The sequence below is a fragment of the Rutilus rutilus genome (assembly GCF_951802725.1).
Source record: "Rutilus rutilus genome assembly, chromosome: 23".
In the NCBI taxonomy this organism is placed as follows: Eukaryota; Metazoa; Chordata; class Actinopteri; order Cypriniformes; family Leuciscidae; genus Rutilus; species Rutilus rutilus.
The window spans coordinates 8046593-8074420 of record NC_140233.1 but is presented as its reverse complement, the minus strand read 5'-3'; the positions used below and the strand labels follow the sequence as shown (position 1 = coordinate 8074420).

The 27828-nt window shown below is 39.8% G+C and overlaps 2 protein-coding genes across 3 annotated transcripts; one reads left to right on the top strand and one right to left on the bottom strand.

Moving 5' to 3' along the window:
- Positions 1-6202: 6202 nt before the first annotated feature.
- LOC311283568 (L-fucose kinase-like) lies at positions 6203-12998 on the bottom strand. Of its 2 annotated transcripts, XM_084398064.1 has the most exons (15): positions 12775-12998; positions 12546-12652; positions 12360-12461; positions 11995-12168; positions 11761-11834; positions 11053-11411; positions 10332-10548; positions 9882-10048; positions 8876-9103; positions 8651-8794; positions 7814-7933; positions 7500-7687; positions 7285-7384; positions 6982-7205; positions 6203-6735 (listed from the first exon to the last, which is right to left on the bottom strand). In XM_084398064.1, the coding sequence occupies exons 2-15, from the start codon at positions 12564-12566 to the stop codon at positions 6628-6630; spliced, it is 2226 nt and encodes a 741-aa protein (XP_084254190.1). In that variant the 5' UTR covers positions 12567-12652; positions 12775-12998; the 3' UTR covers positions 6203-6627. The 2 variants fall into 2 exon arrangements, with proteins under 2 accessions (XP_084254190.1, XP_084254189.1); XM_084398063.1 differs by having other exon boundaries at positions 12546-12998.
- A 2913-nt stretch (positions 12999-15911) lies between these two features.
- Positions 15912-21706, top strand: LOC311283569 (unconventional myosin-Va-like). Its single transcript, XM_084398065.1, has 13 exons — positions 15912-16058; positions 16267-16304; positions 16410-16490; positions 16772-16970; positions 17070-17163; positions 17291-17437; positions 17619-17773; positions 17922-18008; positions 18888-19038; positions 19123-19405; positions 20392-20566; positions 20682-20762; positions 20851-21706. Exons 3-13 carry the CDS (start codon positions 16459-16461, stop codon positions 21001-21003), a joined length of 1557 nt encoding a protein of 518 aa, XP_084254191.1. The 5' UTR covers positions 15912-16058; positions 16267-16304; positions 16410-16458; the 3' UTR covers positions 21004-21706.
- The last annotated feature ends 6122 nt before the right edge of the window (positions 21707-27828 follow it).

The window sequence follows — 27828 nt, the reverse complement described above, 5'->3', positions numbered from 1 at the left end:
AAAGTAACGTAAAAGTAACGAGTAACGTAAAAAGTTACTTTCCAAACGGGGTAACTAAGTAAAGTAACGGATTACTTTTTTTTAAAGTAACGAGTAACGAGCAAACACTACTTTTTAAAAGTAACTTCCCCAACACTGCATGCGACGTTTACTGATAACATAAAGTACTAGCCTAGTAAACAATTACTCGTTTACATAGGATAGGTATAGCCTATGTATTTTATATAATTTAAGCACCTACAACCTTATTAGTTTGACAGAATTATACTTAAAGTCCGTTACTTAAAATGTCATCATCATCATCATCTTCGTCCGCTTATCCGGGGCCGGGTTGCGGGGGCAGCAGTCTAAGCAGAGATGCCCAGACTCCCCTCTCTCTAGACACTTCCTCCAGCTCTTCCGGAGGGATCCTTCAGGAGGCATCCGGAACAGATGCCCGAGCCACCTCAGCTGACCCCTCTCGATGTGGAGGAGCAGCGGCTCTACTCTGAGCTCCTCCCGAGTGACCGAGCTTCTCACCCTATCTCTAAGGGATTGCCCAGCCACCCTACGGAGAAAGCTCATTTTGGCCGCCTGTATCCGGGATCTTGTCCTTTCGGTCATGACCCAAAGCTCATGACCATAGGTGAGAATAGGAACGTAGATTGACCGGTAAATCGACCGCATTACTGCAGAAGCTGCACCGATCCGTCTGTCAATCTCCCGTTCCATCCTTCCCTCACTCGTGAACAAAACCCCAAGATACTTAAAGAGCAGAGACGAAATCGTGTTGTCACCAAACCCGACTCTCTCCGGCCCCTGGCTGCGCCTAGAAATTCTGTCCATAAAAATTATGAACAGAACCGGCGACAAAGGGCAGCCCTGCCAGAGTCCAACATGCACAACAAGGAACAAGTCTGACTTACTGCCGGCAATGCGAACCAAGCTCCTGTTCGGTCGTACAGCCCTTAGCAAAGGACCCCGGACCCCATACTCCCGGAGCACCCTCCACAAGATGCCGCGAGGGACACAGTCGAATGCCTTCTCCAAATCCACAAAGCACATGTGGATTGGTTGGGCAAACTCCCATGAGCCCTCCAGCACCCTGTAGAGGGTATAGAGCTGGTCCAGTGTTCCACGACCGGGACGAAAACCACACTGTTCCTCCTGAATCCGAGGTTCTACTATCGGCCGTATTCTCCTCTCCAGTACCCTGGCATAGACTTTCCCAGGGAGGCTGAGAAGTGTGATCCCCCTGTAGTTGGAACACACCCTCCGGTCCCCCTTCTTAAAAAGAGGGACCACCACCCCGGTCTGCCATCCCAGAGGCACTGTCCCCGACCGCCACGCGATGCTGCAGAGGCGTGTCAGCCAAGACAGCCCCACAACATCCAGAGACTTGAGGTACTCAGGGCGGATCTCATCCACCCCCGGTGCCTTGCCACCGAGGAGTTTCTTGACTACCTCGGTGACTTCAGCTTGGGTGATGGATGAGTCCACCTCTGAGCCCTCAAGCCTCTGCTTCCTCAATGGAAGACGTGACGGCGGGATTGAGGAGATCCTCGAAGTATTCCTTCCACCGTCCGACGACATCCCCAGTTGAGGTCAACAGCTCCCCACCTCTACTGTAGACAGCATTGGTAGGGCACTGCTTCCCCCTCCTGAGGCGCCGGACGGTTTGCCAGGATCTCTTCGAGGCCAGCCGATAGTCCTTCTCCATGGCCTCACCGAACTCCTCCCAGGCCCGAGTTTTTGCCTCCACATCCACCCGGGCTGCAGTTCACTTGGCCTGCCGGTACCCGTCAGCTGCCTCAGGAGTCCCACAAGCCAACCAGGCCCGATAGGACTCCTTCTTCAGCTTGACGGCATCCCTTACTTCCGGTGTCCACCACCGGGTTCGGGGATTGCCGCCTCGACAGGCACCGGAGACCTTACGGCCACAGCTCCGAGCGGCCGCTTCTACAATGGAGGTGGAGAACATGGTCCACTCGGACTCAATATCTCCAGCCTCCCTCGGGATCTGGACGAAGCTCCGCCGGAGGTGGGAGTTGAAGATCTCTCTGACCGGAGACTCGGCCAAACGTTCCCAGCAGACCCTCACAGTACGCTTGGGTCTGCCGAGTCTGTCCAGCCTCCTCCCCCGCCATCGGATCCAACTCACCACCAGGTGGTGATCAGTAGGCCTGTCGCGATAGTCAATAAATCAATTAATCGCACGATAAAAAAAAATGAGCTCGATAATTTTTCCGGCCGCGATAATTCCATTTGCATGCTTGTTTGTTTTCCTCGTCTCTCTCTCTCTCTCTCTCTCTACCAAATAGACTGGATGACCACTCTTGGTTCCTTAGCATATAGGAGGAGTGAACCCTCTTGTCAGTTGCATGGTCTTTGTGTGGGGACTGGGGAGGCGGCGCGCGGCGCTTGTCAGTCACATGGTCTTTGTATGGGAAAGCGCCGGCGGGACTGCTTGCGGCGACTGCCGGGAGAGAGAAAAGACGCTAGTTTTGAGCTGGAGGAAAAAAAAAAGAAAAAGATGGAATTGGTTTCATAGCCAAACGCGACAGCGAGCCCGATCTCATGAAAATGCGTATCTATACCACGAATGTTATTTCTCGTGCCATTTATACGCCAAAAATAGTTTTTGCGTGCATATGATACGCACTTTATGGCGTGTAACACACACGCACCCCTCACACATAATCCTAACCAAGTATTTTCAGTGAGTAGCATATACACGCAATAAAGCCGTCTTTATCCATCTTCCCAACAGTAAATTACACAATCACTCGGGCGTTTGTTTAGTCGACATTTTTTTTTGTTAACAGACACTGAGAGTCCATTGCTTTTATTGTTTTTGGTTTCTTTGTTAATTTTTTTGTGGATATTTAAAATGTTTTTCCGTTTTCAATGTTTAATATTCTTAAGAAATAAAAGTTTATAGATCTTTGAAAAGGTGTACCTGCATTATTATGCCATTATAATTATATTAGATGAAAATGGTCTTGAACGACAATATTATCGTTTATCGCGATAATTTCTTGGACAATTTATCGTCCAGCAAAATTTGTTATCGTGACAGGCCTAGTGATCAGTTGACAGCTCCGCCCCTCTCTTCACCCGAGTGTCCAAGACATACGGCCGCAGGTCAGATGAAACGACAACAAAGTCGATCATCGACCTATGGCCTAGGGTGTCCTGGTGCCACGTGCACTGATGGACACCCTTATGCTTGAACATGGTGTTCGTTATGGACAAACTGTAACTAGCACAGAAGTCCAATAACTGAACACCGCTCGGGTTCCTTGATTTAATTTGTCTCATAAAGGGTATTTTGAACCACTCTTAGTCTGACCCGTCGCCTAGGACCTGTTTGCCTTGGGAGACCCTACCAGGGGCATATAGCCCCGGACAACATAGCTCCTAGGGTCATTCGGGTACTCAAACCCCTCCACCACGTTAAGGTGGCAGTTCAAGGAGGGGAACTCTATGGAACTAAAATGTCCTATTCTGAAACTTTTTATTTCCTGTCATCTCTTGGAATATCTGAAGGCCAGGTTTTCCAAACATCTTTCATTATTTGAACACATTTTACACGTGGGGAAAACCAGTTGTTAGTCAATAGTTCAAGGTGGTCCAGATTTTAAAGCTCTTACTTGGCCTTATGTAAAAGTAACATAGTTCTTGTAATTGTTTAACAGCATTTGTTACAATAAGGTTATAATTACAGGTGAGACCATTGGTGGCTCCTCATTACCATAGACAGTAAAATAGCTCATTACCATGCTAAGGCCAATGTTAACCTTTTTCTTTTTCTTTTCTTTTTTTAATCGAATAGCCTGATTCTGAGATTAAAAAATTCGTAAAATAAGCTATTTATTTGATTCACTCGTAAAATAAGCTGTTTTTATAAAATAAAAAAATGTCCACTTGTTTACAGTTTGTGTGAGACACTTTTACTGCTTGCTTTTTGCATTTGTTATGAAAAATAGCATCATCACATAGCAATAAAACCATAGCTACAACATGCCACAGTTCATCTTTAGTGAAAATATTTTCCCTTAACAGATAATCCTATTATTTGTTTATTTGTTTATTTATTTGGATCCCCATTAGCTTCCACAATGTGGTTGCTAGTCTTCCTGGGGCCCATAAAAGTGCTGAAACGTGTGTACAGTTAAAATACACAAATATAACATACATAAATATAACATACATATAACATAATCACACATATACATTTATCCACATATACACATTCACGCACATACAGCATTTAAAATGTCAATACCTATAACAATCACAAATTAACTGGTGTAATACTATTAATTGTCATCTGTTTTAGAGTCTTCTTAAAATGACATATGTTGGATATATGCCTTGTTCTTAAGTCCAATTTATTCCAAGCAGATGACGATCTAACTAAAACTGTTCTTGTCATACAATTGGACCTTGCAGATGGAACCACTAACACACCTGAGCTCACCTGACGCGTGACATGTCCGTGACAATACCCACTAAAAACCAATTTGTCTACAAAAGATTTTGGATTGTTTTTAAATAGAGCATTGTGCATATAACAGAGAAGACTTATATTAAGTTTATCCTCCACTTTTAGCCAACCCAAACAGGTATGCATTTTATCCACACTGGAGCGAAAAGAGCCACCAAGGGCTACTCTTGCGGGTCTGTTCTGAACAATTTGTAATTTTTTCAGATGTCCCTTTGCAGCACTGGACCAAATTACTGGGCAGTACCCCAGATGTGACAGAACTAAAGACTGGACAACCGTTTTCATAACTAAGGGTGGACAATATACTGAACATCTCCGGGAAAAAGCAATGCCTTTGGCCATTTTAGACACAATGTGGTCAATCTGATCAGCCCAAGAGAGCTGACTATCCAGCTTCACACCCAAGAGTTTAGTCTGACTCACCTGTTCTACCACAGATGTATCAATAATTCGATTTAAATTGCAAGGCTTGCCAAGCATACGTTTAGTACCAAAGACTATACATTTAGTTTTAGATCTATTGAGAGCTAATTTATTAAGGTTCACCCAATTTGTAATGGCATTAAGTTCATTCTGCAAGGTGCAACTTATGTCAGTTATTGTAGGTGATGCATAAAACATTGTAGCATCATCTGCATAAAGTACAACATCTGCTCTTGAAACAGCATGTGACAGGTCATTAACAAACACAGAAAACAACAATGGACCCAAACAGCTGCCCTGAGGAATACCACATGACAACTGTTTACAATCAGAAAAGCTCCCATTAAAAAATACCCGCTGACTTCTACCAGAGAGATAACTGCGTATCAAGGACACAGACTGATGTGAAAACCCATAGCACTTAAGCTTAGACAGTAAAATGTCATGGTCAATAATATCAAAAGCTCCTGTGAAATCCAGCAGCACAGCACCCACAAGCTTTTTGTCATCTATAAAAGTTAGCCACTGGTCTACCATTTGTACCAATGCAGTGTTAGTGGAGAGTCCTGGCTTATAAGCATGCTGTGAATTGGAGAGCAAATTATTTGATACAAAATACTGCATCATTTGATTAAAAAGTAACTTTTCAAATATTTTGCTCAATATAGGGAGAATGTTAATTGGTCTACAATTTGATTCGGTGAGACCTAATCTATCATCTTTCACTAAAGGTATAATTTTAGACTGCTTCCAAATTTCCGGAAACACCCCACTTAGCACAGATCTATTATAAATTCTACAACAAGTTATTAAATATAAATACAATTTATACCACAATAAATACAATAGAACGTGATCAATTCTAGTAAAGGTGGTCAAAAGTAGTTTAAAAAGCTTTCTAATTTATGTTTATGCTGCAGTGTGATGTTTTCTCCTCTTTTCATCAGTTTTTTTTTTTTTTTTTTGCCTGTTTTAGATCACGTTTGACTTTCTCCATAGCATTATAAAGCATTATAAATTAGAATTAAAATTAAAATGTTATCATCAGCGTCGCGCGACGCGCGCAAATCGCCACTAATGCACAATTAAATAAACCGGGTTTCAGTCAAATTGCGCAGATTGGTCCGTTCAGTGCGTATGCGAACTTAGTGCCCCGGATAAAAGCTCAGAACGCGTAATGTATAATTAACTGTATAGCATAAATATAGTATATTAATATATAATAAATGTAGTATAAATATAGCGTACCATTTATGTATAATAAGCCCCTTCCGCGTGTCTATAGGTGTAAAGGTTATTTTCAAGGCAGCTAAGCTGTTTGCTGTTGTTTCAATTGATAGTAGCTTATTTTTTAAAGGTTACAACTCTTAACACCATCATAATGAAAAGACATCATGAAAAAGAACACTTCACAGCAGGAAGTGGGCAGAAATTATTTAATCTTCATCTGATAAAATGAATTTCAAAATTTGATTTTACTAAAAATAAAAAACTAGTAAAAGTTGCAAAGGTCTGAGAACACACAGCACAGTAGGTGCTGAATAAAAATAAAATAAAAATAATATATATATTTTATACATTTAGTACAGAGTAAACCTAAATGTCATTATGCATTTTTCAAATTTGATACATTAAAAAATCTTTTATTCATAATTCTATGAAAGAAATGTATTATTACATTAACAGAAATAATATCAGTTTAGTTGTGAAGGCACTCATATTTTTGTCGTCTGCTGTTGTTCAGGATGTTCAGAGCTCTTCTGAATGACTGAGATCCCGTCCATATCCAGCTCCACTGAATGAACACTGAAGGAACCAATGCCCTGTCAAAACAACAGCAGGACCAACACTATTTATAAAATACATTTTACTTTCACCATTTATGTTTTTATGTTTTTACAAAGACTCTAAAACAAGTAGGTCTTTCAGCAACCAGTTTAAATTGCATATATTGAATCATTCTGAGAGAAGAGCTTCTACATATATCGGTTTAGAAAGGGGTTAAAACAGCCATTCTGCTTCACATGTTCTCATTCTGTAGCGGCTGAACCAGTTTCTCTGACTCTCACCTGTATGTTTGAGAGAATCTCTGTCACTGGTTTCTTCTGCTGAGGTTCACGGGTGAGTAAGAACAGGAATCCTCCTCCTCCTGCTCCTGCCAGACTCTGTCCTAAACTCAGCGGCTGAAGAGCGTTCATCATGGATCTCACCGCCGCCGGCTCACAGCCTGGAGCCATCAGCTTCTTCTGCTGCCAGTATGTGTCCATACACTCCCCCAACCTGAGGAGAGATCCTGAGAGAAAGAGATCAAAGAGCCCATTCGAATCTGGCCTATGTGTGTGTGTGTTTGTGTGTGTGTGTCTCTCTCTCACCCTCTCTGCAGGCTTCAGCACACTCCTCTGCATTGGTCACCAGCTGCTCTGCGTTCTGTACGATGGAGGGTAAACGCGCATACCAGCTCCGCACCACGTCCTGCACACACACACACACACACACACACACACACACACACACACACACACACAGTGATCCAGTGACACACACACAGCGTTCATGAAGTCTGACCGTCACCATCAGCCGCTCGTACCTGCAGCAGGTTCCGTGCTAAACGCGTCTTTCCAGTGTAAACCAGAAGAAGATGCTGCTGCAGGACAGACTGGAAGTGTTGAGGAAGAGAGAGCTGTTCTACTTCCACTCTCAGCGGTAACTGAGCTGCAGATCGAGCCAGCTTCACTCCTCCAAACAGCCCGCCAACCTGATCCTGCCATCCACCACCTAAAACAGCAGCAAATATAACAGCATCTGCCTAATCGAGCTTTACAGCTCAGTGAAACTCTATATTACTCTAGAAAGAAAGTGATGCATCCCGTTATAATAAAAGAATGAAAGCGTCTCTTGTACCGGTGGTGAGGATCTGCTCCAGGTAAAGAACATCATGAATGAGAGAGTTTGTGTCGAAGCTTCGTCCCGTACATCTGTAAACTGCTGCAAGAGCTGCACCTGCCAGAATACTGCTGGTGCCTACACACACACACACACACATATACACTTTAATTATAATTTAATTAAAATTAATTAATTGATTTCAATTTTGTGTGATCCAACATACAACATCTATTAAAACAAAAAATATTAAATACATAATAAAGTAAAATGGATATACAAATTGTTATATAAAATAAACATTTCAATAATTATTATTATTATAAAATAAATGTGATAAAATACAATATAGTGAAATTGATGATATACATTTGCTATACAAATTAATATATTTACAAAGTAATAATAAAATTGAATAAATATTAATACATATAATAAAGTGGAAGATTATACATTTATAATAAATTAATTCACATAATAAAAATTATTATTCCTATTATTATTATTATACAATAAAACTTAAATCTATGATTATACATTTGTTATACAAATCATTTATATATTTACGTAAATATTATATTATAAAATATAAAATAATATATCAATTATTATTTGTATTAGCATGTATAATCATAAATTTTATTTTATATTAATATTATTTTTGCTACTATGTTAATATATATAATTATTAATAATTTATCTATATGCAATTACACATTACTGTTATTGCTTCTGATCTTTCTTATGCACATTTTTCCCATTTGTACAAAAGATATTTTATGTGTTTATTCCAAAACAAGAATTACTGCACATTTAAACAGTGAAGAGATTCAATCAAAAGTAACTCCCACTCACCGAGACCAGAACCATGTGGCAGTGAAGACCAGCTGTGGATCTCCAGTCCGCCTCCCCAGAGCTGCAACAACTGCTCTTTCAGAGAGACAGGAGACGATAAACACACCAGCTCACTGCACACACACACGGCTTTCAGCAGGGCACCTACAATAAAATAAAACATTCTCAAGAACAGAAATGTTTTATATTGCACCTTACAGTATATGACGACACATGTTCTCTGACCTGGAGCGTGAGGTTGGCAATAGTCCTCCAGGTCAGTAAGATCCTCACAGAGTGTTTCTGTGGAGAAGCTGCAGGACGGTTCACCGCTGGCGCTGACCAGCAGCAGATGAGGCTTTGGAACGCGTCGAACTCGAGCTCCAATCGGACGTTTTCCATCCACCTTGACGGCCACATTGACCACCAGTCCACCATGTTCAAACGCAATAGGAGGAGTGTCACTCCAGCCGCCTGTGACGTATTCAAACACACACTTTCAGCAGTGTGAAAGACAATATGAAATCTGAATTGTTTTGAGTTAAAGCTTTGTTTTGATACGTTTATGACAGGAAGAATTTACTGAATTGCAATTCAAAGAAATTTAACACAGGTAATGCATTCTGGAAAATGATGTATTCTAGCACACAAAGTTAAATTATTAAATACAATGAAATATATAAACTACATCTACACTACTTTTTTAAAAGTTTGGGGTTGGTAAGATTTTTTTTTTATGTTTTTGAAAAAGTCTCTTTTGCTCACCAAGGCTGCATTTATTTGATTAAAACTACTGAAAAAAATCAATTAAATCAATTAAAAAAAAAAAAGTTTTCTATTTTAATGCATTTTAAAATTGTATTTCTGGGATTAAAGCTTAATTTTTAGCATCATTACTCCAGTCTTCAGTGTCACATCATCCTTCAGAAATCATTCTAATATGCTGATTTGCTTCTCAAAATACATTTCTTATTATTATCAGTTGAAAAGTAGTTGAGCTGCTTAATATTTTTCAAAACAAGTTCAAAACAACAGCAAATATTTGACATTAAAAAGTATATATTTTTTTCAAATAAACTGTACTGCCCCAAACTTTCGAACATTAGTGTATCTATCAATAGTTCTATCTATAGTTCAAAATTCAAAGGTTTTTTTAACTGTTTTTCCAAACTTCCCGTCACACAGCACCGTCAAACATAAACTCTGATCAGATTTCCTGCTGTACAGTTGAACTGAAGAATGCTGTTCTCACCTGACAGATCCAGTCGAGCGGGACACTCCACTTCCTGCCACTCGCCCATCGGCGGCATCTCTCCTCGACCAATGAACACAAACTGGCGCGCTGACATCACTGCCTTCCGCAGCAGTATCTGTCCCGCCCCCTCATAATGCCTGGCGGCTCGCACCAACAAATCTGGCCTTTAGAGAGCAATGACAAATCTGAAAGCATCTCACTTTAAAGGCCCTGAAATACTCATGGCAAGTTCTATTCGTTCTTTGTTTAGGGGTAAAAAGAAGTCATGAAATATGGGACCAGCGATATAATGTTGATTGAACGTAAATATGTGCTGTGCGCTTTCCATTCAATAAAAAATTACACTTCGATTTTGCTCTAAGCACATCAGGGCCTTACATTTTTAATAACATTTTTGTCAAATTTTTACACTTAAAAAACAAAACAAAAAAATCTATGAGTTCTGACCTGCTGAGCCAGTGCTTTCTTTGATTAGCCAGTTCTTGGACTCCAGCGGGTAAGTTTCCGTCCTCTAGGAGTTTAAAAGCAGGAGCCCATGATGGATTGGCCGCTGGTCCGCTGCGTAAACCGCCCTTACCCTCGCCCGCCAGACAGCCAAGAACATCTGCGATACAGGCCAGACAACGAGCTGCGACTCCCAGATCATCACTGCTGTTTGCAGCAACTGAGCAAAGAGACTCAATATTAGTGCCCTTAGAACTTAAAGGTGCATTAAGCAACTTTTCATGTTAAAAATACCCGTTTTTCTAACCCATACATGCTTAAACAATTGCCTGATGGGCTGAATGAGCCCTTCTATGATCACTGCGATTGCCTCTATAATCCTGTACAGTAAAATAAATAAGAGGGATTCGGGACGGAATCGACTGGGCGTGACGTCATGCGCGTTCACGCTCACCTGGCTATGTCTGGCAGGTTTGTGTATTCGCCGCCATTATCCGCATCAGCGAAGACAACTTAAGCGACTTTTGCAAAAGTAGAAGATGGATTCAAAGAGACCGGCTTCTAGTTCATCCCAAACCCCAACGCAAACTCCACGTAACCGCGTGCACAACTCTGGTTGCAGTTTCGCGTGTCGCCAGAAGGGGGCATAGTTCTGCAAAAACTCAGAGACTTGCGCAATGCACCTTTAACAGATGTGAACCATTTCTCATCTTTTGCTCCTCACCCTCATCTAGCGCCTGTAGTAGCGCCTCCTGCTGGCCGGCCAGCGCTGCTGCTCTGAAGAATGGCAGTAAATTGAGATCCGTGTGGCCTTGCAGAGCGTCAACGGCTCTTCGTCGACCCACGCTGAAGAACAGCTCCTCTCTCCAGCGCAGCTCCGTCTGCTGGTCCGTCAGGATCACAATATCCCTGAGCGAGAGTCTCCAGGCTTCCTTCCAGCTGTCCCGCACACCAGCGCCACCCAGAAGCCAACAAACACCCTCCAGTCCAACGGGTCCTGAACGGGGCATGAACACTGGGAACAATCGGGCGTCCAGCAGACAGCATGACTCGGTCCTCTCAGGTCCCCAAAGGTCCAGAGGCCTTTAACACACACAAACACACACACACAAACACACACACACACATGCACACACACATATTTTAGACACACTATATGATGCTGTGACCAGGGCCTAAAACTTTTTGCCAAAACTGCCAATGGCAGGTGACAGAAACAATTATGAACCAGATTTTTTTTTTCTAGCCATAAAACTGTGCATTACAGATTAGGGCAAAAAATGTTAGTATAATTTTTCCTGATAAAATTTTCTCCACAAATCATATCACAGGCCCTGGATAAGACAGTCTCACTCGAAGCAAAACAAATAGAAAGATAGATCAAACCTTTAGTCTAAAGTCTGAGTGAGGTATGAGTGTAGAAGTTTCTTACTGTATTCCAGTCCGACTGTAAAACTCACTCCATTTTTGATTAAGGAATGAAGCCGTAACATCATCAGCATGAGCCTGTGTGTAATTACAATACCATATAATAAAGCACAAAACTAGCAAAAATTATTTTATTTTGTTCTTCAGAACAAATATACAGAACTTATTTGTAAGTGGCTTTGGATAAAAGCATCTGTTAAATGAACGGGTAAAAACAGGCTCTAAACTCTAAACTCACCTCTAAATGATCATGAGCTCCAAAAGCTGTGTACACAGTTAACTTTAACTCTCCAAGCATCACTCGATGACCCTGAACGATGATGTCGCTGGACAAAGGTAGACGTTGAATGCAGGATGATGAGGTCAAATCAAGCCCTGACAGCAGGCACCCAGAATGCACCTGGACTGGACCCTTTAATTGATATTGACACATTTTGATAATTGTACTCTCAAGATTTACCTATTCAACATGAAACATTCATAAGCAATTTCGCTTCCATAATGTGGCATATTTCAAAGTGAAACAGGATAATCTGTGAGAAAAACAGAGGTCAAATTGGTTTTCATTTCCTTTCCTTTAAATATTTGACAAATCCTCCAGACCTGTAGGTGGCAGTGCTGCACTACAGCTCCTGCTGACACACTAACATCTCCTTCCAACACGCTATTAATCACCCTGCTGCCTTCTGACACACACTTCACTTCCTTTAAAACAGAAAGAGCAAAGCATTTATGATAACTGACTTTATTAATAAATATCTCAGCGATTATATTCACAACATTTCCCACCTGAATATGAGACAGAATCATCGTCTCTGATCCAGATTCTGTCAGACGGACGACATGTTCTCGGCCCGACTGAGTCAAATAATCATAGCGGCCCTCTGGAATGTACACTGGCAATGAACAAAAGTTACATCAGAACAGCATGTGAATTTTCAGTATGCAAGGCCAAAATGTTAAGTATAAAGAGTAATATCGCACTGAGAACTGAATCCCACAATGCACTGCACCTAACCTTTTATTTCCTGTGTGTGATTAATCCACTGGAAGTAATAGCAGTGACTTTAAACATATCTTCTTGACTCATTATTTGACTGTATGTGAAACACATTTTAGAAAATTGGATTAAAATGCGAAATTCAGTTTTTATCTAAATGCGAACCATATTTACATTTGAGACAAAGGCACAATGAGGGTGCATGGTGAGTTGAATGTATGTAACGAGGTCACTTGAATGTATAAAAACATGTTTGAAACATTTGTCATTGCACTATGCACAGTATACACTCTATGCAATATGCAAGTATTCCATTCTAAACACATCCACGCAAACACACTCTGATGTTAAATTCTAATTTAGTGACATTAGAGCAGAAAAGAGCAAGAGTACACATAGAGATGTTGGCTCCTCTAAGCGTCCTCCACAGCACAGCGCGGCCGCTCCTCACTGCTGCCCCCTGAGGCCCGGAGGACGAGCTGCAGCCTGCTCTCTCTCCATTGATGAACTCATGCTCTGTCAGGTCAGAGCAAAGGCACACCAGAATATCCAGAAAGAGAGATATCTGCAAGAGAGCAAGAAAAGTGAGAGTGGGATCTAGGAATCTGAGAAAGAAAACCATGTTGTGTGCGATTACCTCAAGCGGTGGAGCTCCTGAATCCATGCCAAGATACGTACAGCCGTCCAGCGGTGACGTAACATGAGTCTGCAGGAGTTTCTCTGCAACAGCCCTCGAGAAAAACACCGGCCCAGACACCTGAACACCACACGGATACTTTTAGGAAGACTTTTTACAATTAATTGTAGAATTTGTTTTTAATTTAGACAGTGACATATAGTTTATATATATATATTATAGACAAATATGTGCATTTAAAGGGCATACATATATTTTTATTCAGCAAGGACAGATCAAATTGACCAAAAGTAACAGTGAAGACATTTATAGTGTTACAAATGATTTCTATTTCAAATTAATGCTGTTCATTGAACTCTCTTTTCATTAAAGAATATTGAAAAATGTATCACAGTTTCCACAAAATATGAAGCACAACTGTTTTCAACATTGATAATAATAAGAAATGTTATTGAACAGCAAATCAGCATATTAGAATGATTTCTGAAGGATCATGTGACATTGAAGACTGGAGTAAAATTCTGCTTTGATCACAGGAATAAATTACATTTTAAAACATATAGAAAACTGTTATTTTGAATTTTATTACTATTATTTCACAATGTTAGCATTTTTTTTTTTACAGTATTTTGATCAAATAAATGCAGCCTTGGTAAGCATAAGATACTTCTTTTAAGAAATATAAAACTATTTTTACCAGTTAGCCGGTTTAAGGACCTGACAGCCGCCATTTTGAAAATGGGGCCTTTCTTGGAGTCAAACTTTGGTAAACTTTTAGTATGTTTTTAAGTACATCTGATACTATTGACCACTGAGTAACCTTTTGTTAGAATTTTTTTTTTGAGTCAAGCCATATTTGCAGCTGACTATTAAGAGACTTTCAAGAGACTTTCAAACAAATTTAACAAAATCAATCTGCCCCTAAACTTTTGAACAGTAGTGTATATATGTAACATGTCCACAATATGGTAATTTTGTGGTATTACAGTGATGGTATCAGATGGTAATACCATGAGACTCTGATTTACCATGGTATTGAATGATTATCATGTTCATATACTATTGCATTTTACAATGAATAGCATGATACATGTGCAAAAATATAGTAATACAATATTACCATAGTACATAATGAAAGCTGAATTTCAAACACCACTTGTAAAGGCCAAAAAAAGGATGTTATATTTTGTATAAAATGTATGCATATTTAGCCATAAATTATTTCTGCAGATGGTCGCTGATCTCAATGAGAAGAACACACTACTGAAGAGTGAGAAAGAGGAGATGAACAGACTGATCCAGGAGCAGGAGCAGCAGATAAGAGGTGAGTGAGTTCATGTTGTTTTGGCTTGACGGAGGAAAGCTCCAACTCTTATTACTTTTGTATTTTAATGACTATAATATTGTCTATAATATCTGGAGAAAATTGCCATTGAGATGAAAATGAATGCTAATGGTTAGTTACTCTACAGAATAAGTTAGCAGATGCACTAGTCACGGTTAACAAAGTACAGTAGGTGGATTTACATGTCAGGAAAGCAGTTTAACAAACAAATAATGTTTCATTTCTTCTGCTTTTATCTTGAACAGAAATTCCAGAGTCGACCCAACAGGAGTCCACTGAGCACCTGCAAGCACAGCTGAACGAGGAACGATTCCGTTACCAGAACCTTCTGACCGAACACCTGAAACTGGAGGAGCGCTACGCTGATCTGAGATCAGAAAAAGAGGCGGCTGTGGTAAGATATTTCATGCTACTTATACAAACATGAGATCACAATGGTGACATTAAATAATGTTGGTTACATTTTCAATATTATAAACCATTTTGTGTTCCCAATCTTTTTAAACAGGATCTCTCCAAACTTGGTCATAACAGAGCCGACTCTGGCTACAGCAGCAACCAATCAGAGAGCATCCACAGCTCTGTGCTCACAGGGTCAGAGGTCAGCTCTCTGGAAAGAGAGGTCAGTTTCGAACGGTTGTATGGCTCTTGAGTTCCTCTAGATTTCTTCTGTCAGGATAGAATATAATGGATGTGTTTGATGCGTTAGGACGCTGTGCAGACGGCAGCTGATGTGTCTCTCCTGATGAAGCTGCAGAGGAGAGTCACTGAACTGGAGAAGGAGAACATGGACCTGCAGAGCGAGATGGACACCAAAGAAGAGCAACTACAACTGGAGAGAACTAAAGTAATTAGTGTTGTATATTTCAGAACGGCCCAATTCATCACACATGTGGAAACCATGACACAAACCAAGTTATGCATGCTCTTTCTCTGCATTTTAAGGAACTGGAAGATTGTCAGAGAGTATTAGGGGCTGAGAGAGACTACGAGGCTCTGAAGGTACAAAAACACACTTTGGCTCACCAAATCAACCCTTGGTTTCTCTTTCATGCATTCGGAGAAATATACAAGTGTGTGTTCTGGTCTTCTCAGCGTCAGGAGCTGGAGTCTGACAATAAGAAGCTCAAGAAAGATCTGCAGGATCTCCGTCAGTCTCTCAGTAAGGGGAAGGGGTCAAAGGTGGCGTCCCCTGGTGGTCAGGCGTATAACGTGGTCCTCGAGCAGCTCAACTCCACCAATGAAGAGCTGGAGGTGTGAAAGGAGGAGGTGCTTATCCTGCGATCTCAGCTGGTCAATCAGGAGGCATTTAAACATAAGGTAGGGTGCAGACTTTTTTATTTTAGCCATTTCACATGATTCCATATGTGAAAATCTAAGAGATAATATGTGAGATGATTAAAATAAAAAGTTATACAAAATAATAAATTGCATATTTCATTATTAAATATTATATTTTTTTCGCCGTCTCTTGTATATCGAAATACAAGACAGATAAATCTGGTTAGTAAATTCTTTCTCTTTTCAGGAAACAGGAAGTGAAGGAGATTCAGGTGACTCAAGCAGGTAAATCAGCTTTTATTTTTCATACATTTTTATTTACCGTATGTTCACACTGTAACATAAAGGATTCCTTATAATGGAAGTCACTCATGACTCTTTCTCTCTCAGATCCCCGACTTTGGACCTTCATGAGCTCAATGAGGATGGAGAGCTCTGGATGGCTTATGAGAGCCTGAAGGAAACTAACAGGTGAAAAAAATAGATTTAATATTCAAAGACACACTAGCACACTACATGCTGCACACCATCTTTTTTTTGTTTTATATTGCTTTTAATATTGAAGAAACAAAGGGGCTAAATACCCCCCATTAAGGAATAATGTATAAACTATGCATGACAGTTAAAAACAATTATTTTTGTTAAATATTGATGGAAACATAATTTGTGTAAAAGGAAATGGTAAAAATGTAACTGTTTTGTATTTTAGTGTATATCTTTTGAGTAATGTTTAAATACATCTTTCACTGCAGGATTCTGGCATCTCAGTTGCAGACTCAGGGACAGTCCCATGAGAAGGAGGTGGAGGGTTTGAGGGCGGAGCTTCAGCGGTTAAAGGCGGAGCTTGGTCAGCAGCAGCAGATGATGTCAGACAGCTTGCAGCTTCCGCACGACGCTCGAATACAAGCAAGCCTGCAGCACGAGATCAGTCGCCTCACGCAACAAAACATGGTGTGCACACACTCACACTGACACATATACATGTACTGACAACAATTAATGATCATGATAAATAGTCTTCCGTATTAAAATTATTTCTGTCAATTATAGGAAATCTTGGAGCAGACGGGAAAACAGGACAAAATGATCCGCAAACTAAAGAAACACCTGAAAATATATATGAAAAAGTTTGGGGAGCCTGAAGGTAATTATTTTTTATTTTGAATACATAAAATCAATACTCTCAGTCAAGATTTAATTAGACTGAATTAGTTTTGTAGACAGATTGTGCCTACATATGAATTACTTTTTTTTTTTTTTTGTGGCTGCAGGTGTTCATTTCGAGCAGTCCTCTCCAGGGAACATGGTCGGCGAGAGCGGTCGCACGGTCAGCATCGTTCGGAAAGAGAGGGATTTCCAGGGCATGCTGGAGTACAGGAGAGAAGACGAGAACAAACTGTTCAAGATACTCATCACAGGTGATATGAACATCATAAACATGTAGAATATCACTAAAAAACACAAACGTGTTTAGATTTTTTACTTTGCTTCATCAGTGCAAAGATAAAAGGAAAGAAGAACTCTTCTTTTGACTGTATAGTTTGTAATCCATTGGACAGAGTAACTTTCAGTCTTTTGATCATGCTGTTTATCTACCAGAGCTCAAACCCCGAGGTGTGGCAGTGAATCTGATCCCAGGCCTGCCTGCTTATATTCTCTTCATGTGTCTGCGACACGCCGACTACGCCAACGATGACCAGCGGGTCTCCACCCTCATGAACTCCTCCATCAACGCCATCAAGAGCGTACTGAAGGTGAGACTCTCACAGACAGAAAATGCAGGAATATCCATAGAGATGACTGATACATTTTTACATGAAAAACATTGTCCAGATTCTTTTAACAACATATCTGATAAATAATACTGTGATCATTTAAATAATTAACTGACTGTTTTTACAGAAACGGGGAGATTTTGAGACCATTTCATTCTGGTTGGCAAACACCTGTCGCTTCTTACATTGTCTGAAGCAGTACAGCGGAGAAGAGGTAGGCATGATGTCTGGCTGTGTTTCATATCCGAGTGTGCTGTCTACCTACAAAGTGTTTTAGCCATTATCACACGCCTGGCATGAAGATTGTTTCAAAAAGTCAGCAGTAGTTTTTTTAGGTAATGACCCTTCTTGGGAAAACTCTTGTGTCCGTGTAATTAACGATTTGGTTTTTTCTGAAACCCCAGCTAACAAAAATATCCTATATTCTATGAACGTTTTACTAACTTTCCCATTAAGTTATGAAAAAGTTATTTCTGAATGATCCCTGTTTGTTAACGTTAAGGGAATATTAAATTTTATAATTTTGCAGACATTATGGGAATATTACTTTTGAATGTTCTGAAATAGTAATTAGTAACATTAAAAAACTAAATCCTTTCAGAAAACGATGTATAATGTTAACATTTTGAGAACATTATTAAATACCAGATACCTTTAAACAAATGTTTGTTTGTCTTTATGAGAACCTTGCCAGAATGTTAGCTGGGACTATAGTTCTTTCTGTATTCTGATAAGTCTAATATTTGTGTGTATTTTTGTGCTTTATTAGAGTGAGTTGTTAGCGTAGCAACATGCTAACATCAGACTCTATTGGAATTAACTATAGCTGTCACTTTTTGTTTGGCACAGTGTTGTTTCTTGTACATTTTTACTTCAGTTTTTCACTTTTAGGATACAGCTTCTAATGCAAACAATATATAAATAGATAAAGCTAAAAGTTTTGTAAAACATTTAGCTTTCTGTTGAAGCTAGCTGCAAATATTAGGAGTAAAGGTTTGGAACCGTGCCTTTCACATACATGTGATATAAATGTAATTATTCACTGCTATATGAATGCTGACCTAATATTTAATTTCTTCCTGACATGTTTTAGGGCTACACAAAGCACAACACTCCTCGTCAAAACGAACACTGCCTGTCAAACTTTGACCTGTCTGAGTACTGCCAGGTTCTGAGCGATCTAGCCATCCAGATCTACCAGCAGCTCATCAGGGTCATAGTAAACATTATTCACCCCATGATTGGTAACTCTGCATGCTCTGGTTATACAGATCTCAATATTTATTATATGTTCTCTTCTTGATCATTCCCTCTTTTCCTCATCCCAGCACCAGCCATGTTGGAGCAGGAGACCATTCAGGGAGTGATGGGTGTGAAGCCCACAGGAATGAGGAAGCGCACGTCCAGTTTCCCAGAGGACAGCGGTCACTCACTGGAGTCCATTTTGAAACAGCTGGATGTTTTCTATTACACGCTGCTCCAGCACGGCAACGACACCGAGCTGGTCCGACAGGTCATCAAACAGCAGTTCTACCTCATCTGCTGCGTCACACTGAACAACTTACTGCTTCGCAAGGACATGTGCTCCTGGAGTAAAGGCCTGCAGATCAGGTACTGACTGGTGATGAGGAGACGATTCCTCGACTCTTAATAACCCTAGTGTTGGAGTTGACTCCAGCACAGGAATCAACTCTCGTTGTCGACTCCGTTGCTGTCTAAAATCGCTCACTCGTGTGTAAGAGAGCTGTCGCAGAAACAACGTCACAGTCATATAGTTTTATCCTACATGTTGCTTATTTACAATTAAAATAACAGCCAGTTACGTTGTAATTATTTACCTCCATGCCAGCTTTGTGGTTTCATCGATTTAAATTAATTTGGTTTGCCATGATATCCTAATTCTCTCTTTCAAATGCACGCGCACACACACACACACACACACCACACTATCTTTCAAATCTGCCGGCAGTCGCGAGCTCGCGAGTAATCTCCCCCTCGCAATCGTCACGGTGTCACTGAGTGAAAAACGCAAAAGGCGAAGCTTGAATTTACAGTTATGTCCCTCTTTGGCTAATGTAGTTTCAAGATGGAGGGGCAACATGGCGACCAGCATTCTAACCCCTCACCCGTATGTACTTTCAATGGCAGATTATAAACTTACGAGAATACTTTATTACTTGAAAGAAGTAAATATACATTAATGAGCACATATATTTTTGAAAGAACTAAGTGTTTTTTGCTAAGAATCAACAAAAAAAATTACACAGTGTAGCTTTAAGATTTAACAAACCAACCTTAGATTATGCTGGGATAACAAAATTAATGTTTTTTTTTTTGCATAAAAAAAAAAAAAAAAAAAGTACAGTTTTTAATTTAAACAATTATTAATGAAATGCTGGAATATCATTTAGTAGTTTTCTATATTTTTTTCATTTCTGTCATTTGTTTATAATAATTTGATTGTAGACTGTAATTTGATGGTAAAAATATATTTTATATACAATTTTAAAAACTGCAACCGCATTTCTCTGGTGTATTTATATATTTATTTAATATGTCAAACATTTTTGAATGTATTATTTACCCCTTCACATCAGGTATAATGTGTGTCAGCTGGAGGAGTGGTTGCTGGATAAAGATCTTCAGGGCAGTGGAGCTCGTGAGTCTCTGGAGCCTCTGATTCAGGCGGCTCAGCTTCTGCAGATCAAGAAGAAGAGCCAGGACGACGCAGACGCCATCTGCACCATGTGCACGGCTCTCACCACCCAACAGGTGTGTGTGTGTGTGTGTGTGTGTGTGTGTGTGTGTGTGTGTGTGTGTGGTGAATGGAGCCTTCCAAATGAAACCGTGAGTTCTGATGTGCTGTGTCTGTGTCTCTCTGGGACAGATTGTGAAAATCCTCAGCTTGTACACTCCAGTGAATGAGTTTGAGGAGAGAGTGTCTATATCATTCATAAAGTCTGTACAGGTGAGTCATTTCTCAATGTTTTTAAATGTATTTTAAAGCAGATATTGTTTGATTTTCATGGTTAAGCACTTCTCCCTCCACTCCACAGAATTTATTAAAGGATCGTAAGGAGTCTTCTCAGTTACTGATGGACGCTAAGATCATTTTCTCAGTCACTTTCCCCTTCAACCCTTCATCTGTGGCCCTCGAGACCATCCAGCTCCCCAGCAGCCTCAATCTGAGCTTCCTGACGCGAGTGTAAAAACACACCAGTGATGTCATCACGGATCCTACTGGAGAATCAATTTCGTAATAAAGACTTGGATTGTATTTATTTGGTCACGTTTTCTGGGATGATTGTTTACACTTGCTGTATCACTGTAAAGGATTTCACTTTAGAGATGAATGTTAAACACATTTCACTGTATTTTCAAGTTTATTGCATTGGGTTTTGGGGCTAAAGTGGGTTTGTAATGTTTAGGACCTCAGTTGTTCTATATCTCAAATGTGTCTTCTACCTTTACAGTGTTTGAATGAAATATTGCTGTAAAGCATATTAATAAGGCTTCTGGTTGAAAATGGATGGGAACCTTTTTCTTGATCTTTTGGACGATCTTAAATATTTTATATGGAGTAGTTCGTTGTTAAAACTGTTAATCAGTATTGTCATTTGAAATATATTGAATATTATAAAAAGAGCTTTCAAATATTATTATACAGTGTACAGTACTGATTTGCCATCTTATGAATGTTGCATACTGACACAAGTTTTGGTGAGTTTGAAGTCTTGGCACTGTAGTGACAGACAAATCAGACACAATTGTTTTTCATATTTAACCATAGAATGAAGGGAAGCATCCTGTCTTTAAAAAAAGGATTTCTTTCATTAATTCATAGGAAAACCAGCTACGAATTTCTCCAGGACAGTGTGTATGATTATTACAGTCTTGTATAGTGTCTTTTGTATGGTATACCATTTTATACATGCTTTATGATAGAACCACTAGTTAATAATGTAACCTCAAATATACCATTTTTGGTGTCTACTAATTTGTATTTTGAGTATATTATGTGTTAATGCCTATTTAACAGTATTACAATAATCTTTAATAGTTTCGGCATCAACACCCATCAATTACACGCAGAACACCATCTAGTAATTACTGTAAGGATTCTGAACTGTAAAAAGCCTTCACATGCTTGTAGAACTTGTAATTACAATGTGTAAACTCGTAATTTTCTGAGCACTAAGACTTGTACCACGTGACCACTGCAGATTTAAGGTGTGTTCGGCTTGAAGCAGCGCTGTGCAGAGTGATCGGTGTGTGACATCAAAGTACAGCGAGGGCGATTAGATTTCAAAAGCATACAGAGCTTTATATATGGTAATTACGACATGACGGAACAGCATCGCCAACATGATTCATTCTCCCAACAGTCAGCACAAAATATGATGCCATGTAAGTTTTCTCATTTTTAGCCAATTCTGAGACAGTGAAGCATGCATCCTTCAGAGGTAATGTAATTCCAGAATGCAATATGACATATTGATTTTAAACATAGATTCGTCTGAATACAAATGCTATATCACTCAATATTTGTGTTCCACGTATTTTTGTGCTTTATTAGGAGTAAATAGTTTATCAGCATGCCAACATCAGACTCTATTGGAATTAACTGTAAGAATTCGCCAAGTCTTATGATCTCTTGAGGAACAATTCTAGATGTTTAAGATGTTGCATTAGAAGCTCCTAATGACATATAATGCATAAACAGCTGCTTTCTATAAAAAATTGTCCAAAAAACAAAACAAAAACATTTAGACTGCACTATGTTGATTCTATAAATGTAAATGTATAGATCAAATTAATATAAACATCACTTAAAGGCTTCATGAACTGCATTGTTTTACTGTTTTATAATGTTCCCTGGGGTGCACTTATAATGTTAGTATGATTTTTACTTCAAAAATTGTCATAATTTAGAAATGAAAGGCATTTTTCCAAGCCTGATTTTAGCCTCTGATTTGCTTTGTTTGAAGGGCCCTGTCTGTGTGAGGCTTTAATGTAAATGCCCACTGCTGTGATCGGGCCAGATCGGTGTGATTTAATCCAGTGAGTGACCCTGTGCTCTTCTCTCTTCCTCATCTCACTAACGCCAGTGGGCGGGGCCTAAGTTTATCTTCTTATGCAGAGGCGGTCTTTCACTACATTATTACTGTAGTATTATATCACTACAGGATTTTCTTATAATATGATGACCTCTTATATGTCAAAACCTCAAGGAAAATGTTATTTCTCAGTTCATGACCCCTTTAAGGTTAAAACAACTGCACATTCCTTATAGTTTAATTAGTAAGTAATTTTAATTTATAAAGCACATTTAAACAGCGCAAAACTGACCAAAGTGCTGTACAATGAATAACTAAAAGACAAGTAAAAAATAAAAACACAGAATCAATAATCATAATTATATAAAACATGAATAAAAAGAAAACCTCCAATATCAGGGCACACAACACAGAAATACAGAAAACAAAAGTTAGGGAACAAGGAAGGCCAAGGAATAAAAATGAGTTTTTAACCTGGATTTGAATACAGCAATGGAGGGGGCAGATCTAATATCCTGGGGGAGCTGGTTCCACAAACGTGGGGCAGCAACTGCAAAGGCTCTATCACCCATCTGTTTAAGCCGTGAGCGCGGCACAAGCAGGAGCCCTTTGTTTGAGGATCTCAGTGACCTTTGAACTGAGTATGGCTGTACAAGGTCGGTGATATAGGTTAGGGCGAGCCCATTAAGTGCCTTAAAAAGAAACAATAAAACTTTAAACTGAATCCTAAAAGGAACTGGGAGCCAATGCAAGGAGGCCAGAATGGGGGTGATGTGCTCACGCCTCCTAGTGCCAGTTAAAAGACGCGCTGCTGCGTTTTGTACCAACTGCAAATGTCTAAGTGATGATTGTGGGAGGCCAAAGTAGAGGGAATTACAATAATCCAGCCGTGATGTAATAAAGGCGTGGATAACTTTCTCAAGATCGTTCAAAGATAGGAATGACTTCAGGCGGGAAATCATTCTGAGCTGGTAGAAATTATTTTTGACAACAGAACTAATCTGTTTGTCAAGGCAGAGTTCTGAGTCAAGAATGACACCCAAGTTTCTGGCATAAGGTTTGATAAATGGGGTGAAGTGACCTAAATTTTGTACCACAGTGCATCTTGCCTTGGGAGAACCAAAAATAATGACTTCTGTCTTGTCACTGTTTAACTGGAGAAAGTTGTTAACCATTCAAGTTTTGATGTCTTCGAGACAGACCAGAAGAGATTTTAGAGGCAAGTACAACTGTGAGTCATCCGCATAGAGATGAAAAGAGATGTTGTGCTTCCTTATGATGTCACCCAGTGGGAGCATATACAGGCTAAAAAGCATAGGACCCAAGATGGACCCCTGAGGGACCCCTTATGAAACAGAAGCAGAAGATGAGGAGAACTTGCCAATAGATACTGAGAAAGTCCAATCATTGAGATTGAAAGTAATGCGGTCTCCCTAATGCCCACCTGCTGATCAAGGCGAGTAAGGAGGATTTTGTGATCAACGGTGTCGAAGGCGGCACTAAGATCCAATAATATCAGGATGGCATTATCACCTGAATCTAGTGTAAGAAGAAGATCAATGGTTACTTTGAGCAGAGCTGTTTCAGTACTATGAAGTGATCTAAAACCTGACTGAAAAGGTTCTAGTATATTGTGGGTGGTCAAAAAGGGGAGCAGCTGAGACAGAACAGCTTTTTCCAGAACTTTAGAAATAAAAGGAAGCTTAGAAATGGGATGGTAGTTATTTAGGCATTTAACATCGAGATTATGTTTTTTGAGCAGGGGTTGGACAACCGCATGTAGGGACAGTGCCGAATGCAAGACATGAATTTAAAATGATCTGAATGGAGGGGCCAACTTCATCAAAAACATCCTTTATAATAGAAGAGGGGATAGAATCATAAGATGAAGTAGTAAGTTTCATATGTGATACTAAATTCCTCAATTCAGTGAGAGAGATGGGCTGAAATTTGTTAAAAGTAGCCAGTACCCCTGAGCAACCAGGCGGAGTAACAGATGAGGTGGGGGTAAACATCTAAAGATCATGATCTAAAGTTCTCAATTTTATTAGTAAAAAACTTAAGAAATTTCTCACAGGTATCAGTAGATACATCAACAACTGGGGAATTTGAGGGATTGATAACAAAGTTAATAGTACTAAATAAATAAATAATAATTTTTTGGTCTGTTTGAGTGTTTACTGATCAAATCAGAGTGGCTATTTTTGCTGCTGCCTGAAAAGAAGCTAATGCAGATTTAAAAATTTGAAAGGAAACATTGAGGTGATCCTTTTACCATTTCCTTTCAGCTTTACGACAGGCCCGCCTAAGAGAGCGTGTATCCTCATCTAACCAGTAATGAGATTTTAATTTGGAGCGAGTGTATGTGAAAGGTGCTACAGAGTCAAGTATGGAAGAGCAAGATGAATGAAATAGGGTAACTAATTCATCCGGACTAGAGGAGAACAATGCTGCTGTTGCAATAGTAGATGCATCATTTCCACTCAAAAAACTATCAGAAAACTGAGCTGCAGTAAGAGAATGTATCTGGCGAGAGTAATGATCCTGAACTGTGACAGTTTGCAGGGGACTGAAAAGGGTGATATCAAATATAATGGGCTTATGATCAAAGAAAGTGGCCTGCTCAATCACAACAATAAAACCATAAGATAAAATTAAATCAAGTGTATGTCCCAGACAGTTTATGAGTAGCTTTATCTATATATTGCATACTGTAAGGCCAAAGGCATCTATTACACCACAGAATTCGCTAACCATAGGTCTATCCGGACAGCAAACATGAATATTAAAGTCACCAAGTATAAGGAGACGATCATACAGTGACACAAAATGAGAAAGAAAGTCAGAGAATTCAGTTATAAAGTCTTTGTCTGCCTTAGGGGGTGATTGATCAGTACACAAACCAATGGTGACATAACAGATTCTACAATTACACATTGCAGTTCGAAGGTGGAAAAACTCCCTGCAAACAGTGTCTGTAATTTAAAATTGTTCCAAAAAACAAGAGCCACACTGCCTCCTCTTCCAGCGCACCTCGGCATGAATAAATGAACAATTAGTTGGGCAAAGTTCACTAAAAACAGACGACTGGCCAACTCCAGCGCCAATCCATGTCTCACTTAAAGGAGACCTATTATGCAAAATTCACTTTTACATGGTGTTTGAACATAAATGTGTGTTGGCAATGTGTGAGCAAAACCACCCCAGAATGATAAAAATCCACCCAGTGGTTTTTTTACAATCTCAATAAATCATAAGCACTGTCTCAGAATGAGCTGTTCTAAGATTCTATGCAGTGTGACGTAGAATTGCACAGGCCCCGCCCACGACTGTTGATTGACACATTGGTTGAGCATAGACCCGCCCTGAGTGAGCTGGACACAGGCCGCCATTGCTCCGACGCCAGAGCAGCTGTAGACAAGAATGTCTCCTAAAGCGATTGAGGTGTTTTGTTGTTGGATGTAAGAATGAACATATCAGTCTTCATTTACTCTCGCTGTTACTCGAGGATGGATCTGTACTGTTTGTGATCCAGCTTACGGAGCGACAGGCCTAACATTACTGACCACGGCAGAGATGAAAGTCAGAGCGCACACTTTATGACAGCTCATCGAGTCATTTTACGGATATAAAGTTTACTAGTTTATTAAGCACCCACTGAAAAGGTGTGTATATATTTGTTTACTGTTAGTTGTAACAAGTGTTTTGTATACTTCACTGTGTATGTTGATGATAATGAAAGGGAGAGAGAGAGAGTTTATGGATAAGACTTTAATGCACTTATACGCTCTTACAGTGATTTTCTGGAGTAAAACTAACGCTTCATCTTTTGTGTGATGTACAATAAACTTCATTAAACTCATCAGTATATTTTGGTCATTTTGCTACAGCAGGCTTGTATTAATAGTGGATAAAAGCAGATTACATATTAGTTATAACCGTAATTAAACGATACCTGTTTTATCTCCATACAGCAAATAATCTCTGGCTCTGTGAGCATTATTGTCCAACTCGAAATGAACAGCGTTACTGAGAGTTTCTGTTCTGATATTATCAGATGAGATTGTCCCATGTGCTCTAAGCGCGAGCTCGTGAGGCTCCGCCCCCTGTGCGGACAGCAGCAGCTCATTAGCATTTAAAGGAATACATTTACATTTACATTTACATTTAGTCATTTAGCAGACGCTTTTATCCAAAGCGACTTACAAATTAGGACTAAATAAAGCGAGTCATCATGAAGAGGCAAAAACAACAACAACGCAAGAAGTGCTCAGAATACAAAGTTCAGGCATTATTCAGAGTAGCATAAGTCTGATAAGTGATGTTTCAAAGGATTTTTTTTTTTTTTTTTTTTTTTTTTTTTTATGAGGTTAAGTGCTCACGGAAGAGATGGGTTTTCAGCTGTTTTTTGAATGTTGCCAGTGATTCTGCATTCCGGATGAGGCCGGGGAGAGCGTTCCACCAGCATGGAGCTGTGAATGAGAATGTTCTGGAAAGTGATTTTGTGGCTCTCTGTGATGGAACCACGAGACGTCGCTCGTTGATCGATCGTAGGCGTCTGGTAGGGATGTAGACTCGTAGGAGTGAGTGAAAATAGTAGGGAGCTGAGCCTGTGATAGATCTGTAAGCAAGCGTCAATGCCTTGAATTTGATGCGAGCAGCGAGAGGTAGCCAGTGCAGAGAGATGAACAGAGGAGTGACGTGGGCCCTCTTGGGCTCGTTGAAGACAAGACGAGCTGCAGCATTTTGGATCATCTGTAGAGGTTTTGTTGCACATGCTGGAAGTCCGGCCAAAAGAGCATTACAGTAGTCAAGCCTAGAAATGACCAGGGCCTGGACCAGAAGTTGTGTTGCATGCTCAGTTAGGAAAGGCCTGATCTTCCTCAATACACACTAAAACCAAAGAGTATAGAAGTGTATAGAAGTAAAGTCGGCATGAAACGGAAGTTGAGATTGTCATTTTTTCCTTGTTGTGAC

What these genes read in the sequence shown, in the direction of transcription:
- LOC311283568 (XM_084398063.1), bottom strand. Translation starts at nt 12,566, where the DNA reads ATGATTCTGTCTCATATTCAG. An exon ending in ACTACAGGCGCTAGATGAGG is followed by an intron (nt 10,549 to 11,052) that starts GTGAGGAGCAAA and finishes CTCTTTGCTCAG; the next exon opens with TTGCTGCAAACAGCAGTGAT. An exon ending in TGCTGAAGCCTGCAGAGAGG is followed by an intron (nt 7,206 to 7,284) that starts GTGAGAGAGAGA and finishes TCTTTCTCTCAG; the next exon opens with GATCTCTCCTCAGGTTGGGG.
- LOC311283569 (XM_084398065.1), top strand. Translation starts at nt 16,459, where the DNA reads ATGGCTTATGAGAGCCTGAAGGAAACTAACAG. An exon ending in GCCTCACGCAACAAAACATG is followed by an intron (nt 16,971 to 17,069) that starts GTGTGCACACAC and finishes TGTCAATTATAG; the next exon opens with GAAATCTTGGAGCAGACGGG. An exon ending in AGCAGTACAGCGGAGAAGAG is followed by an intron (nt 18,009 to 18,887) that starts GTAGGCATGATG and finishes GACATGTTTTAG; the next exon opens with GGCTACACAAAGCACAACAC.